Source organism: Gekko japonicus, unplaced genomic scaffold (assembly GCF_001447785.1).
Source record: "Gekko japonicus isolate JY-2015 unplaced genomic scaffold, Gekko_japonicus_V1.1 scaffold1787, whole genome shotgun sequence".
Lineage (NCBI taxonomy): Eukaryota > Metazoa > Chordata > Lepidosauria > Squamata > Gekkonidae > Gekko > Gekko japonicus.
Window position 1 is genome coordinate 356,913 of NW_015174893.1, and position 15,787 is coordinate 372,699.

The 15,787-nt window shown below is 47.8% G+C and overlaps 2 protein-coding genes across 2 annotated transcripts; one reads left to right on the forward strand and one right to left on the reverse strand.

Annotated features, from left to right (window-relative positions):
• Positions 1 to 957: 957 nt before the first annotated feature.
• On the reverse strand, positions 958 to 2,460 carry APCS (amyloid P component, serum). The gene is made up of 2 exons (XM_015424950.1): positions 2,397 to 2,460; positions 958 to 1,580 (listed from the first exon to the last, which is right to left on the reverse strand). The coding sequence occupies exons 1-2, from the start codon at positions 2,458 to 2,460 to the stop codon at positions 958 to 960; spliced, it is 687 nt and encodes a 228-aa protein (XP_015280436.1).
• Positions 2,461 to 4,441: 1,981 nt separating this feature from the next.
• LOC107121938 (serum amyloid P-component-like) lies at positions 4,442 to 8,530 on the forward strand. The gene is made up of 2 exons (XM_015424954.1): positions 4,442 to 4,591; positions 7,511 to 8,530. The coding sequence occupies exons 1-2, from the start codon at positions 4,528 to 4,530 to the stop codon at positions 8,131 to 8,133; spliced, it is 687 nt and encodes a 228-aa protein (XP_015280440.1). The 5' UTR covers positions 4,442 to 4,527; the 3' UTR covers positions 8,134 to 8,530.
• Positions 8,531 to 15,787: the final 7,257 nt, after the last annotated feature.

Here is a 15,787-nt window from a genome sequence, read left to right on the forward strand (position 1 = left end):
GAATTTCAAAAGGGCCTGCAGGCTCAAAGAGGTTGGGGAGCCCTGCTCTTGGAACTCCCCCCCAAAACTGTTTTTTTTTACCATAGAGGGTTTTTTTTGGGGGGATTCCTAGAGTGCCGTGCCATCAATCCATTCCCCTTCCCCTCCATGTCCCCCTGCCTCATTTGAGCACCAGTGGGGACAGGGAAGCTTGGGTGGGAGTTTGCCCTGGAGAACTGAGCAAATGGTTAAACTTATGGGGTTGTTATGAGGATAAGGGAGGGAGGGGGGAAGGAAGGAAGGAAGGAAGGAAGGAAGGAAGGAAGGAAGGAAGGAAGGAAGGAAGGAAGGTGAGGTTTCCCCCGGGGCCCGATTCTGCGGCGGCGGAAATCGGGCCTCCAAAGCGGGGGGAAATCCGCCCCCCGGGGGGACTTGGCAGCCCTAAGGGAGAATATTATGACTGTCGCTTTGAGCTCCTTGCAGAAACTATTTGCAAGTGTGCAGGCAAGCATGATGAGTCGAGACCGCTAGAATCCAGCCCTTCCATTTGTGAAAAATGTGTTCCTTAGCTGGAGAAGAGCTAAGACAACGCCTTCCCTCCCCAGACTTCTCCAAGAGGTCTGTATCCCTCCTGCCTGGACTCTCAGAGGTGTCAGGGAATGCAAAGTACGTGGCGGGGGGGGGAGGGATGGGGACAAAATCTTTTATTGGAGAATACAGATATATGGGCTTCAGGAACACATTTGCAGAAACAGATTGGGGACTAAGAGAGCAAGCCTCAGCAGGTCTATTCAGAGGGAAGTTCCATCCTGCTCTGAGGGGCTTACATCCAGGAAATCGTTCATAGGAGTGCTGCCTTACTACTAAACAGAAACATTAATTATGGGGGAGACTACCGATTTTTTCCCAGCTCCCTGCTTTGTTTTGCGAAGGCTACGGGCTTATGTAGGGAGAAAGTCTACAGGCTCCTGTGGCTGATTAGCTAGAAGAAAACGTGGAGGGCTTCACCACCACATAGCCTTTGATTTCATAATTTAGGGATTGCCAGTCAATCAAGTAGTTGGAAAGGCGGTCGCCATACCGAACGGAGACCACCTCCTGGGAGGAAAGCACCCGATCCCACATGAACACATCCGAGATCTCCCCTGTGAAGGACTCGTTGATGTCAAAGCCTCCTCCAAAGGAATCCTGCTCCTGCCCAAGGACGATAGAAGCTTCCGGACCGATGGTGTAACCTCTCTTCATTCCCTTGCGGGGCAAGCTAACCCCGTTCAGCCAAAGCTCTGCTATTCCTGTGACGGACTCCCAGCTGACACAAATGTGCTCCCACAGCGGTTTGGGGACCGGATTGTCTGCAATGCTGAAGGTCACCATTGACCCCCCCACATACAAACTGTATTGGTTGGGTTTGTGTTTGTAGACCAGCAACTCGTTGTAGGCCTTCCTGGTGGCGTACGAGAAAAGGCTGTGGCCACGGCTCAGGTCTGTGTAGGATCTCAGGCAGACGGTGAAATTGGTCAAAGGTTGCTGACGCACAGGCCTCAAAATCACATGAGCTGTGTTGGATGCCTCTGGGAAAACCAAAGTCTTCTGTTTGAGGTCTGTAAAAGAGGCCAGAAAATAATGGGGATTTTTTTTTTTTACCCCTCTTGAATAGCACAGGCAGTTGTCAAGCTGACTGGTGGCTCTGAGAGGATCCCTGATTGGTTGTCAGAAGAATTCCTGATTGGCCAGCGCCAGCACATGCAAGTGTGTGATGCAGGGCGGCTTACAGCATACAGTCCATAAAACAATAAAACCATAAAACCAATAAAACAGTTGATGGCATGGTAGACAATATCATGAACTGTGTCCTTTACATTTCTCCACAAGATGAAGGAGGAGGAGGATTGGATTTATACCCCGCCCTTCACCACCCAAGGGAGTCTCAGAGCAACTTAAAAACCCCTTTCCCTTCCCCTCCCCACAACAGACACCCTGTGAGGGAGGTGGGGCTGAGAGAGCTCTTGACAGAAACTGCACTTTTTCAAGAACAGCTCTTATCAGAACTACAGCTTGCCCAAGGTCATCCAGCAGCTACAAGTGGAGGAGTGGGGAATCAAACCCGGTTCTCCCAGATTAGAGTCCGTGCACTTACCCACTACACCATGATGAACCCGACCCGATCGTGATTGGGCAATGCCAGCAGAACTGCTGAAACCTCCGAATGGAGGCAAATGGACATTTTGAAATACAGGTTTCTCCCAGGTTGGCACTTCCAGATGTAACATGAGGGAATTTGTATTGGACAATCCCCCCCCCCAGTTCTTTTTTGAACATCTCTGTAGAGTGGACAGCCTCCATGCCCAAACTTCCAACCCACCCCTCTTTGGCTCATGCACACCTCGTTTGTTCCTATTGCTCAAACCAGCACCTACCTTCCAGGGCCAGAGACCCCAAGGAGCTCACCAGGATGAGGAGAAAGGTCTGCCGGATCTTCATGGTGGCCGAATGCAGAAAGCACCGGGAGGGAAGACCAAATGTTGTCCTCAGCAGGATCTACCTTAGGGGCTTCTTTCCTGGATGAACCCGACCCCCAGCTACGAGAGCTCCGACCTGCCTCAGATCCTGACCCAGTCCTCTACCACCCATGCAGCACAGACTCGACATCACACTGAGAACCATTTCGTGACGTTTATGAACCCCGGACTCTGAACTGGAGGTGTTTGTCTGGACCACTGCCAGTTTGACAGCAGTAGCAAAACAGACCGGACTATTGCCGATGTAACCAAACAAGAACACAGCCCATTTCGGTAACCTGGTACAATGAATGTATTTCGTGCCGGGAATAAGGGAGTTCAAATAAAGAAAGGGTTGATCGTACTACCCACCCGGAACACTCCACAAGTTTGGAGATTGTTCCCTCTAAGCCACACTGTTCTGAGCCGAAACTCTGCCTCGTCTGTGAAAAAAGCTAGTAGCATTAAAAGTTAGTAGCATTAAAGTTGTGAGTGAATACAGATTTGACTATTGCGTAAATTAGTTTTTCAGAAGATTACTTCCATAACCATGTAAACATCTCGGAATAAATTCTTTTAAATTATGTTTAAACTAGATTTTAGGAATAGTTTAAACATTATAAGAGAAAACAGACTCAAGTCAAATTTCACCCACCCCTTTCCACTATATTGGTAACCTATCCTCTAGAGAACAGGTCTACTCACCCCTTTCTACTATATTTCCACTACCCACCCCTTTCCACTGAGAGCCAGTTTGGTGCAGTGGTTAAGAACACAGACTCTAATCTGGGAGAACTGGGTTTGTTTCCCCACACCTCCACATGCAGCTGCTGGTGTGACCTTGGGTGAGTCACAAGCTCATTCAGAGCTGTTCTCTCATGAAGGGTTCTCGAGAGAGGTCTCTCAACCCCACCTACCTCACAGGGTGTTTGTTGTGAGGAGAGGAAGGGAAAGAAGAAGAGATTTATACCCCACCCTTCACTACCCAAATGAGTCTCAGAGTGGTTTACAATCTCCACATGTTGTAACCTCGATTAGGGAATTCTATATAAACTGCTTTTATAGCCTGCCTTTTAGGTCATCTCAAAACACCACGCTGTAGAATTATACTAGACAGGATACATTGCCCATTTTAAAAAGTTATATCGATACTGCTTGATACTCATCACAGAGAATTGTAAGCCTGAGATAACTGGCATGTAATTTTGGCCTTTAGTGAAACAGGAGCATGAGCAGGGGAAACTTTGCCAGCCCCAGTTAATTGTGAATATAAGAAGGGCAGAGAAGCAGCCGCAAAACAGTAATAAAAGGGATACCAACTCCCTCCCCAATCCATGTCACATCACCTTGTTCCTTGGTATTGAAGTTGCCAAAGTTTTTACTGGCCCTTGCTCCACTGCATTTAACAGCAGTTTGACCAACAGACAAGATTGTCTGTCACACACATCCAGGATTTTGCCACCCTCTATTTTATTTTCATCAGCCCTGGAAGGTAGGTTAGGCTGAGAGATAGTGACTAGCCCTTGATGACTTCATTGGCTGAGGGAGGACTTGAACCCAAGCCTCTCGAGTCCTAGCCCTGCACACCACCCTGGCCCTTGCTCATTGAGCAGATAGGGATTTTGAGAATCTCTCCCTGCTGGTTTCTGCACATCACATGGCACTTACAGGCACAGCTGAGCCAACAAAGCTGAGTTCTTTTCTCAGCAGTTGGCCGTGGCCTTTGGTCCGGCTTTGTACATCTGTGTTGTGGTGCTTGGAGTTAAATCCACACTGCTGGACTGTGCTGCCATGGAGTTGTCTTTCCTTGTTTGTTTTGAAGCTGCCTGTGACTTCTCGGCCAGGCTTTGTTCTCTGGACTTTGAAGATCTTCCGCTGAATTCCCAGAAAGACAGTGCTTCCTTGCCAATCCTAAAAACTGATTGACTGCAGAGTGGATACCAGAGACCGGGCAGGGCTTTCAAGCGGACATTTTGGAAGGCAGAAGAGAGGAGGAGGGTGCCGTGGTGTCGACGTTCCACGCTGCGGCCCTCTGCTCCCCAGGGATAACATGGAGCAGTCCCGACTTTGGTCTTTCGTCTTCCTGGGCCTCTCGGGAGCTCTGGCACAGACAAGTAGGTGGTGGAGGTGGCAATCTGGGCTGGTGAAAGGGGGGATCCAAACCCATATTTTGAAGGATGGATTCACTGGTTTGGTAAGCCAGTAATCTGTATTCTACTGCAGCAGAGCGCACTTAAAAGACTAAACGCAGCAGAGCTTCTTTTTGTTCCTGCAAGTGCCGGCAAGTTACAGAGTTATATAGAGCCTCTTGTCAATTTCAAACTAACCAGAGTTCTTTATGTAGTGAGCGCCATTCTAGATAGTAAAGATGAGAGATAGGGAAAGGATCTAACTATTCTAACTATCTGGATGGATGCAGATGGAGGCTGCATCCATGGTGCAAAGAGAGGAGAGCAACACGCTCCTTTTCTTTGTGCGTGTGAGAGAGAAGAGGTGGGAACAGAAGGAAGGAAGGAAGGCAGGAAGGAAGGAAGGAAGCAAGGAAGGAAGGAAGGAAGCAAGGAAGGAAGGAAGGAAGCAAGGAAGGAAGGAAGGAAGCAAGGAAGGAAGGAAGGAAGAAAGGAAGGCAATTTCCCTGAGAGGTATCAGTGGCAGAAGAGCAAACAGGAAGGAACCCCAGTTTGCCTATCTATCTACCTAATTCTCTTGTAACCACGCTCTGGAGGCTGAGGCTAAGGGAAAGCGTCAAGGCCTTCCCTTCCAACATTTTTAAGCTGTTGTTCTAGACGTGCTGATGTTTGGAGAGCCAGTTTGGTGTAGTGGTTAGGAGCGTGGACTTTAATCTGGGAGAACCGGGTTTGGTTCCCCACTCCTCCACATGCAGCTGCTGGTGGGACCTTGGGTCAGTCACAATTTCTCTCAGAGCTGTTCTCTCACAAGCAGTTTTCGAAAGCGCTCTCTCGGCCCCACCTGCCTGTTACGGGGAGGGGAACTGTTATGGGGAGGGAAAGGGAAAGGAGAGTGTAAGACGCTCTGAGACTCCTTTGGGTCGTGAAACTCAGGGTATAAATCCAATCTCTTCTTCTTCTTCTTCCCCATCACCACCCCTTCCTTGTCCTGTTCCCAGCTTCCTTCTCTGTCCCCGATCCAAGCTTCCCCTTGTGAGGGAGAGAGCAAGTAAATATTGGCACGGGGGAGGGGCAGCAATGGAAGCAGCTTTCAGTCCCTCTAACTAAGATGGCCATTTCCCCCACTTTGCTGAGCAACTCCCCTCCCCCGCCTTCATTCCCCACGGCCACCTGCTGGCATGGCTGAGGAAAAAATGGCGGGACATAGAATCATAGATTTGGAAGGGACCTCCAGGGTCATCTAGTCCAAGGCCCTGCACAATGCAGCAAGTTCACAAATCCCCCCCCCCACACCCCCACTGACCCCTGCTCCATGCCCAGAAGAGGGCAAAAACCCTCCAAGATCCCTGGCCCACTGGCCTGGAGAACAATGGCTGCCTGACCCCAAAGTGGCGATCGACATTTCCCTGGGTGTGTCAGAAAGGCCATGAGGACTAAGCACTGAGGCAACCCTTCCTTGCCCTCCCTCTCTTGATCTCCCACAATGCCCAATGTCACTAATTGTAAGTGAGGTCACTGTGTCATGGGCCGCTCTAGGACTCCCTCATAACTCTATGTTATTTAAGCATCTGGATATGACATCATGGTGTCACAGGATGCTGTTTGGTATGTCTCTACCCCTGTTTCTGAGGGGTTATCAGCTGGAAATGGCTACACTAGGATTGCCAGCATCCAAGCGGGTTCTAGAGATCTTCCAGAATTACAACTGATCTCCAGACTACACAGATCAGTTCCCCGGAGGAAATGGCTGCTTTGGAGGGTGGACTCTATGGTATTATGCCCTCCTTCCCCAGGCTCCACCCCCAAATCTCCAAGAATTTCCCACCCTGGAGTTGGCAACCCTATGACTTTTGTCGGCCTAGTGATGGATCAAGCTAGATGTCATATTTTGTAACGAGTCACGTCCAGGTTCCCCAATGTGACTCGCTATCCCCACAGCTGTGGGGAACTAATATTTTTTAAGCCCCACAGGGGCCCGGTTTGGGTTTGGACCACAGCGGTGGTGGGGAGGGAATTCATCCCCCTCCCCATACAGTTTTCGTGACCCAAAAAGGTCTTGAGTTGGTGCTATTTGCCCAGTTTTGGAGTGGCACATGTAGGGGGCAGGGGTGGCTTGAAGCTCCTTCCTCCATCCCACAGCCGTGGTCCAGACTGCTTGGAAAATCGGTTCCCCTCAGGTGCTGTCTGGCTGTGAGGAAAGCGAGTCAGATCAGGGGGAACCTGTACCTGATTCATTAAAACACACGGTGCCTAGTCTGAACCCATCACCACAACTGCAAAACATGTATCAAATTTTAATACTGACATTTAAAATTTAAGGGAATTTTCGGGCCTGGGGGGTGCATTTTGGGGAAGGGTGTCACTTTCAAATGTGACTAAAAGCATACCCAGGAGATTCAGGTTTCTTCTGCCTCTCCCACACCTTATTTGAAATTGAACCGTCGATTTTTCTCATTCTTACAAATTGCATGTTCCCATGTAGCATTTCTGGGACCTCCTCACTCGATATGGCACATTTAGATATATTTTTGTAGACTCGGCTGTTTCCAAAGTTAGCTGAATCAGGCTGTGAGAGTGTGCACGCGGCCTCCCACTTACATTCCACACAGATTTAGGGCCATTTCCGCACTGTCATTTTCGTTACTCCTTTGTCCCTATTGCTTTGGGTCGTCCCCCCCTTTTCCACACGTATTTTGCTCCCTCTGGGACCACTTAGAGAGAGCAAAACACATTGTGAGGAAAAAACCCTGAACCAAGTGGTAAAAGAGTTGTGAGAGATTCAAGCCAGACTCCTTGAATAACCAACTCAGTAGCATTATACTTAAAGAACAACACATTTATTCAAGGGGGGGGAAAGCAAAAGAAATCAGGCATCTCTGAAATCTTGTCTTCCCTGTCTGTCAGGCTTGGATGGGAAGGTGTTTGTGTTCCCAAGCCCTTCAACCAATACCTACGTCCTGTTGAAGCCCAATCTGCCGGAGCGGCTACACCAATTCACCGCGTGCCTCAGGTTCTACACCGATTTGACCCGCGAATTCTCCCTTTTATCCTGTTCTTCGAAGAACCGCGACAATGAAATCCTCCTCCTCAAGTCCAGTCCCACAGTGTACAACGTGTATGTGGGTGGGAATTCTCTCTCATATACAGTGACCGGGAACACAGAACAAGGCAGCCACTGGGAGGATATCTGTATGGTGTGGAATTCGACTACAGGGATTATTCAGCTTTGGGTCAATGGGCTGGCATTGCCCAGGAAAGGACTGTCAAAAGGCTATGTTCTCAAGACAGATTTAGTGATGCTGCTGGGCCAGGACCAAGATTCTTATGGAGGTGCTTTTGATCAACAGCAGTCCTTTGTGGGGGAAATGGCAGAGGTGTATCTGTGGGATACCGTCTTGCCTCCAGCGCAACTGAGGAGGAGGCAGAGGGAGAAGGTGCCAACCCCTCTGGTGGACTGGACAGCTCTGAACTTTGAGACCAAAGGCTATGTGGTCTTGGAACCCACCTTTGAGACCTACAATCTATGACTCAGTGAACATCTACCCCCCAATTTGAGATCAAAGGCTACATGGTCTTGGAGCCCACCTTAGCTTGAAATCTAAGATCTTCAATTTGATGGACAGCCCTGAACTTTGAAATTAAAGGCTACGTTGTCTTGGAACCCACCTTAGACCGAAGTCCTAAAAGCTATGACTCGATGGACATCTACCCCCACTTTGAAATCAAAGGCTACATGGCCTTAGAGCCCATCTTAGATTGAGACCTAAAAGCTACAACTTGATGGACAGCTCTGAACTTTGGGATCAAAGGCTACATGGTCTTGGAGACCACCTTAGATCGAGACCTAAAAGCTACAGCTCGAAGGTGAATCCTCGATGGGCTAAAACAGGTGTCCCCGCCTTTTGATGCATCCCTACCTGAACACAGCCCAATCAATCATGTGTGTCAGCCTGGACTCTCTACGAATTGCTTTTGTAGCCTGTCTAGTAACCCATGTAGAGCTTTTCTGCATGGGTTATTTGCCTTCAGATCAATCCTGTTAGGAAGAGTTTTTTCTTTTCATGTTTTCCCATGGCATAGCGGTGCATTTGTGCACCTCCTGGGTCTTGGTGTAGTGGTTAAGGGTGCGGACTCTAATCCGTGAGAACCGGGTTTGATTCCCCACTCCTCCACTTGCACCTGCTGATGTGACCTTGGGTCAGTCACAAGCTCTGGCACAGCTGTCCTTGAAAAAAGAGCAGTTTCTGTCAAGAGTTCTCTCAGCCCCACCCACCTCACAGGGTGTCTGTTGTGGGGAGGGGAAGGGAAAGGAGTTTGTAAGCCGCTCTGAGACTCCAAGTGAAGGGCGGGGTATAAATCCAATCTCTTCTTCTCTTCTTCTTCCCCATCTTTTGTCTCACCTTTCCCAAACTGGGTGGGATTGGGTAGTTTGAAGCCTAGAGCTCTTGCAAACAAACCACTCTGAGCTACAGAAACAGTGGGTCTCACTGCCAAAAGCCCCTAACAAGGGAAGTGTGTGGGAACAATGGGAGCGATAGTTTTATATACATACATTTCTAATGCACGTGAAAGATTTCAACAAGTACCTTGAGGAGATGGACAGAGAGGTAGGAGGAAAAGAAACTTCACTTAAGCCATCATAATAGCTCAACTGAAGCTTAATTTTCCTAACAGAAATCAAATGGGCTCCCTGGGAAGCAAGGACAGGTTCACGATTAGCTGGATTCATGATGCCAACTTACCTAAGCATCAGGAACCGGGCCAGAGAGAGAGAGAGAGAGAGAGAGAGAGAGAAACCTTTGCCAGCTGAGACAGATTTCAAACTTCTAAAAGTGGATTCTAAAGGAAAACCCCTGTTTTCCCACAGAATGGGGAAATAAAATAAAGTTTCTTTTCCGTAAGAAAGGAACTTAGGTTTCTATAAAAGTCCTCACGATCAGACAGCTGATGATGGAGTTTAAACAGCAAAGCGGGAGGAGAAGGTTTGGGGACAGATTTGAACACTGACCAAAGCAGAAGGGCACACAGGCCTCTTTCTCCACCTTCTTTGTTTGAAATTGCTTGGTGATGTACTTTGAATGCTACTTACATGTAACCATGAATCATAAAGTTATGCCATGTCATGCAGATTAATGCTATACATCTATACATGCTTCCATATAATACATGCTTATGTTATGCACACACTATACACTATAGTATCCATCACTGCTCGTAACCAGGAACTCTTGAAGGGATGGTTTTTGGGGAAACTAAGGAATAAAGAAGAATGATTGTCATAGAAGGTTTAGTTCCAAATTGGATGCTGTCAAGAGACAGGCCACATCAACAGCACTGGGCCAAAGTAGAAGTGGGTTTAGGAACAGTTCCAGCACAGGACAACTTGACCCGGTAGAGTTGGGGTGTCCTTGGCAAGGGGAAACCCAGACGGGACACACGTGTTTTTCATGACCATATGATAATTTTTGCCAGTAATGCAGAAATCCAAGAGTATTTGTAAGAATCTGATTGAGTTAGAAGAGTGGGCAGATGAGCGGAGTAGAGTTTAAGTAGAGGAATATCCAATGGGAGTCAGGCGGGGAGGATCCAAAGCCTTTCTCCATCACTTCCTGTCTTTCAGGTATTCATCTGATGGAGGTAAGGCCTTTTCCTTCCAAGCCACCTTTGGGCCAACTTTGAATGTACTCTACTACCCTTTAGCCTGGAGAACTGGTGAGATTCATATGCTGCTTGCTATGTTCTTATGTTGCTTTTCATGCTCCATGCTGCTTATGCTTTATGCTGTTTTAAGCAAAATTAATGCTTCAATATAGGCAAGGACAGGGGTCTTTTAGTAGAAAAAGAGGTGCAGGAGCTCATTAGCATAACTTATTAGCATAACTTATTTTCGAAATGACAACAGCGCTGATAATGAAGCTCAAGATAATGAATCCTTCTGGACTGAATCGAGACCTAGATTTCCTGTCTCATTACTAATGCTGATTTTTCCATACCTAGTACCCCTCTGCACATCAAAGCTAATCCAATTACACCTGATTTTTAAAAGCTGATTAATGTTTTTGAACATTCGGAGACTTACTAATGATTAATTTAGCAAATATACAACTCCCCACAATATTCTATTTTGTGGATGCAGAGAAAGCATTCGACTGAGTTGAATGGAAATATCCAGAGAAACTCTTAAAAGCTTTTTTGTCCAGGAGATAATTTTTGTAAACGGGTCAGTTTGATATATCATAATCCTACAGCAAGACAAAGCATTAACTATTGTTATTCCATTCCCTCCCAACCACAACATGAGTAAGGTAAGGATGCCCTTTGTCTCGTCTTTCATTTAATCTAGGGATAGAGGTTTTAGCTATTAATATTCATCAAAACCATGCCATTCGGGGTATCAGATCTTGGAGTGTTGTAAGAAAAATGATGTTATATACAGACAGCTTCGCATTCAGTTTATTAAAAACCTAAGAAGCCAATAGAAGAATTGTCTAAGATCCTGCACTGTTTTGGTGTCAGGTTATAAATTTGGTGTCAGGTTATAAAATGAATACTGATAAATATGTTCTATTGGGACTCCTAGTAAAACAAGAGGTTAAGTTAGAGATCTCTGCCCTTACTGGATCAATATGGCAAGTTAACAAGGAATTTCATTTTCCAATAACCCGAAGTCAATGATGAGTGATAAGAGAAATCTTGAAGTAAAAGATATAGAAGAACTTTAAAACCAGAATAATTATAAGATCTCTTGATTAGGATGCTCAGCTGCATTAAAACTGGAACTCTTACCTAGAATTCTGATTGTGTTTATGGCCCTATCGATGGCCAGCCCTAAAATTCTAGATTACAGTTTTTATTTAATAAATTCATTTGAAGTTACAGGTAGCCCAGAATTCAACAAAACATTATACAACAATCTTGGCAGAAAGATAGAATAGCAACACATAATATTAAAAAGTTGTTATGCATCTATGATAACTGCAATTTCAGTACTGGTTTCTGGTTTAGGAAAGACAGACCACAAAAGGTACTGAGTACCAGAGAGCACACAAAGAATGCTGAGTACCAAAGGCCACACAAATGAAAAAAGGATGATATACTTAACTGTGAACAAAGCAAATATTAATATATACAGTGCAAACAGCACACTGTAATTAGTGAAAACAGTCCCTATACACAGTGCATGATACAGTCAGGTATGACCATTAAGGTATAAAAATTCAGTACATTATACAGTTAATTATGATAGTTAGTAAAGTACATTGACAGTCTGTCAGCTAATTAAGACACTGTTTCATTATCATCTTCAGAACTGTTTCTGTTACAGTCCTGTCACAGAATGGCCTCATATGGTTGTTATAGTTATTTATATCTCAGCCAATCATAGAAAAAAAGGGGGACATTTAAATCATATATCTGTGATCCAGTTTCTCATGTACAGTTCTGATAATCTTTCATGTACAGCTCTGATAACAAAGAGGACAAGATAAGTGAGAATTGTATCAGTCCCACTTTTATGTGTATCATGCCCTGTATATATGGACCGTTTTCACAGATTGCATTGTACTGTTTGCAGTGTAGCCTATATATCTCTCCTATATTATAATCCTGTTTTGGGGTGGCAAGATTTGATGTGCACCAAAATCAGTTGGCTGCCTGAACTGTCACTCAGAAACGGGTCCCTGTCCACTGGCTGCATTGCCTTTGTCCCGCCTACGAAGGAACAGCACTGGCCACAAATTCCCTCAGAAGACAGTTGCTTCCCCTCTCTGAAGGACCTTGGCAGCTCACAAGACAGTCGAAGCCGCCAACTGGAACAACAGAAAGGAGTCTGGAGCCCTCACTGGACGGAGACAAACACCTCTGCAGTGGGCCTGGCGGGTCCCGTTGTTAAAGAGCCGCGCAATGGGCTGCTGCAGATCGGCCACGCAGCAAGGCTGGCAGATGTCTGTTTCTCCAATCACCACCAGCTCGAGTGGCATTACAACGCCATGCTTCATCCATGCCTGGATCCTGCCCTTCCTTCCTCCCGCCAAGGGGCTCAGGGGCAGAGCCGCCCTCTCTTCCCCACTCCGCTTTGGGCCCCGCACCCGTTGCAGAGAGCTGAGCCGGGGGTGCAACGCACCCTTGCCCAGCAGGCTGCAGGAGGCCTGCCCCAGCGGCGCACGGCCCTCTTTGGTGCGCCCTTCCAGGCGCCCCACCATGGTGCCCTCGCACACTAGGCCTGCCATGGTGCTCCATGCTGAGGCAGCCCCATCCCCTCATGGCTGGCGCCTGCCCAGCCCAGGAGGTGCCGTGCTTGTCCCCTTTCGCTCCTGCTGCCGCCTCTGCTTGAAAAGGGCAGTAGGGCCCCAGGAGGCGCACGCTCCCCACCCTGGCTGGCAGGTTCTGGCTTCAAGGCCATTTGCAGCCCAAGACTGCCGCCGCTTCACCCTTGGCGTGCTCCCCGCTGTGCAGGCCCTCCTCCTCCTTGGGGCAGGCAGCTAGGAAGGTCCGTCGCGGTGAGTGGGGCAGTTCGCCTCGGTCTCTCCTGTCCCAGCCTCTTCTTCCGCTGCTGCTGCGCGACAGCCACCAGCTTGCTCAGAAGAGGCCGAGCCTGGCTGGAGGCAGTGGAGGTGGCTCTGCAGGCATGCTGCAACCGGGAGGACCCTGCGCGGTGTCTCCAGGGGCCTCCCGCCTCGCCCAGGGGTAGGCAAGCCCAGCCCACTGCGCCGGCCTCTGCCATCGTCCTCCCCATCTCCCCCCACCCCAGGCTACCTGTGCCCCCTGCCCCGTGACGGGAGAGAGGGAGGAGGGAGGAGGCTGACCGATGGCCTCCCCAAACAGACAGCTGCCCACGGCCCAGTCCAGGGCTTGTTGTATTGTTTTTACAATGGGATTGGCTCCTAGTATATACATAAAAGGCAAACCGTGTTGCCAATGTCTCACTTTTGATGCGTTGCACCCTGGGAGTTGTAGTTCTCAGCTGGCCTTACTGCAACTATAAAAAGGTAAAGGTCTCCCTTGCTCGAAAGCCAGTCGAGTTCGACTCTAGGGTTGTGGTGCTCATCTGCGTTTCAAAGCCGAAGAGCCAGCGCTGTCCGAAGACGTTTTTGTGGTCCTGTGGCCGGCATGACTAAACACCAAGGCGCACGGAATGATGTTACCTTCCCACTGAAGTGGTCCCTATTTATCTACTTGCAATTTCTTGCTTTCGAACTGCTAGGTTGGCAGGAGCTGGAACTAGAGACGAGAGCCCACTCCGTCATGCGGCAACTCGGGTCTCGAACTGCTGAACTACTGACCTTCCACAGCCTGCAGTTCAGCGTCTTAACCACTTGAGCCACCGCAGCTCCACCGCAACTATAGCAAAGGGAATTAGAACTACAGCTCCCAACTTCGGAGTCCCAAGAGGCTGTGGGGCATTAGCAGGGTAAGTAATCAGCTGATATTAAAGGGGAAACACAACACACAAGCAAACCCTGCAATATGAATAACATTTTTAAGATTTATATTGCTTTGTAAACTTTATAAGGTTACAAAAATTTGTCCAACATTCTCAATTATATAGTATCGTAAAAAGGTCCAACATTCTCAATGAGTACCTGGTTATAAACTCATTTCAATTTTGCAGTCTTCCTCAGGGGCAATCCTATATTGTAAGGAGGTGTCAGTTTCTTAATCCAGCTCATTATTGTAATTTCTTAATTTCCTTCATAGTATCCTGGAATAAACCATGGTCAATGTAAATCCACATGAAGCTGAATGCAAAGTAGTTATTTTATAATTATTTAATTTTTACAAAACTTACTTCTGGTTCCATATAAGTGTTTATATTGGGAGTAAGTCAATCCTCTGTAGGTGCAAAGAAGCCTCCTGGATTTTGCTGGGTATGCACTCCATAAGCACTATCCATTTTAAGTAGTAGCAAACCAGTCTTTATTTCTCCCGGCTAGAAGCCTTCATTTTCTGTCTGGCAAATGCTCTCTACGCCAAACTGAATCCAGACTCTATAAAGACAGTACTAGTTAATTCCATGCAGCTACCTAGCAGTTCGAAAGCAAGAAATTGCAAGTAGATAAATAGGTACCACTTTGGTGGGAAGGTAACAGCGTTCCGTGCGCCTTGGTGTTTAGTCATGCCGGCCACATGACCACGGAAACGTCTTCGGACAGCGCTGGCTCTTCGGCTTTGAAACGGAGATGAGCACCCCAACCCTAGAGTCGGATTCGACTGGCTTTCAAGCAAGGGAACCTTTACCTTTACCTTACATGTTGAACATCTCTTTCTTAAAGTAACATGACATTATTGCAGGCTGAACCTCTGTAAATATTTTAACTATTACATTTCTTATAATGATTGTGATAATTAATTACTTATTTAATCCATCATATGTACATTTATGTCTACGTTCCCAATAGAAACAGCACAAACCAAAAGGGATCATAGGTATCCAACAGGAAAAACAACACACAAGCAAACCCTGCAATATGAATAACATTTGTAAGATTTATACTGCTTTTTAAACTTTATAAGATTCAGGGCTTTTTTTGTAGAAAAATCCCAGCAGGAACTCATTAGCATAACAGGTCACATCCTCGACAGTGCAGCTCATTAGCATATTAGGCCACACCCCATGCCTTCCCTTGGACAAGCCGGCCTTTGGACAGGTCAGGGAAGGCACAGGGAGGCATTTAAATGCCTCCCCGATCCTTCCAGCACCCCCCCTGGCCCTCCCGCCTTGGAGTCACCGGGGGTGTCGCTCTCCAGGCCTTCCCTCTGTAGCCACGCATGCAGAGGTTTTGGCTGTAGTGGGCGTGGCCAACTCTGAAGCCAGCCGGAACTCCGTTCCTGTGCGTTCCAGCGGTTCGAAAGCGCCGATTAACACCTTTGCGCAAGTAGATGAATGGGTACCTACCTTAGAGGGTAGGGGGCACCCTCCCCCGTCGAGGGGGTTGCTGGAGTGTCAAAGACTGGCGGAGAGGCGAGGCGGCGAGTAAGCGGCTGGAAAGATGGCATCCCGGTACAGCTCGAATGACGGAAGCAGACGGCGGCGGAGAGGCGGAGTCGGATGACGTGGGGAAAGCGGACGGCGCAGGCGTGGCGGAGCCGGAAGGACAGAGCTGCAGCCGCGCCGGAACGCGTCACACGTCGAAGGGGCCCAGCTGACCCACCGCAGGAGTGACCGTCGAAATGGAGCCAGAA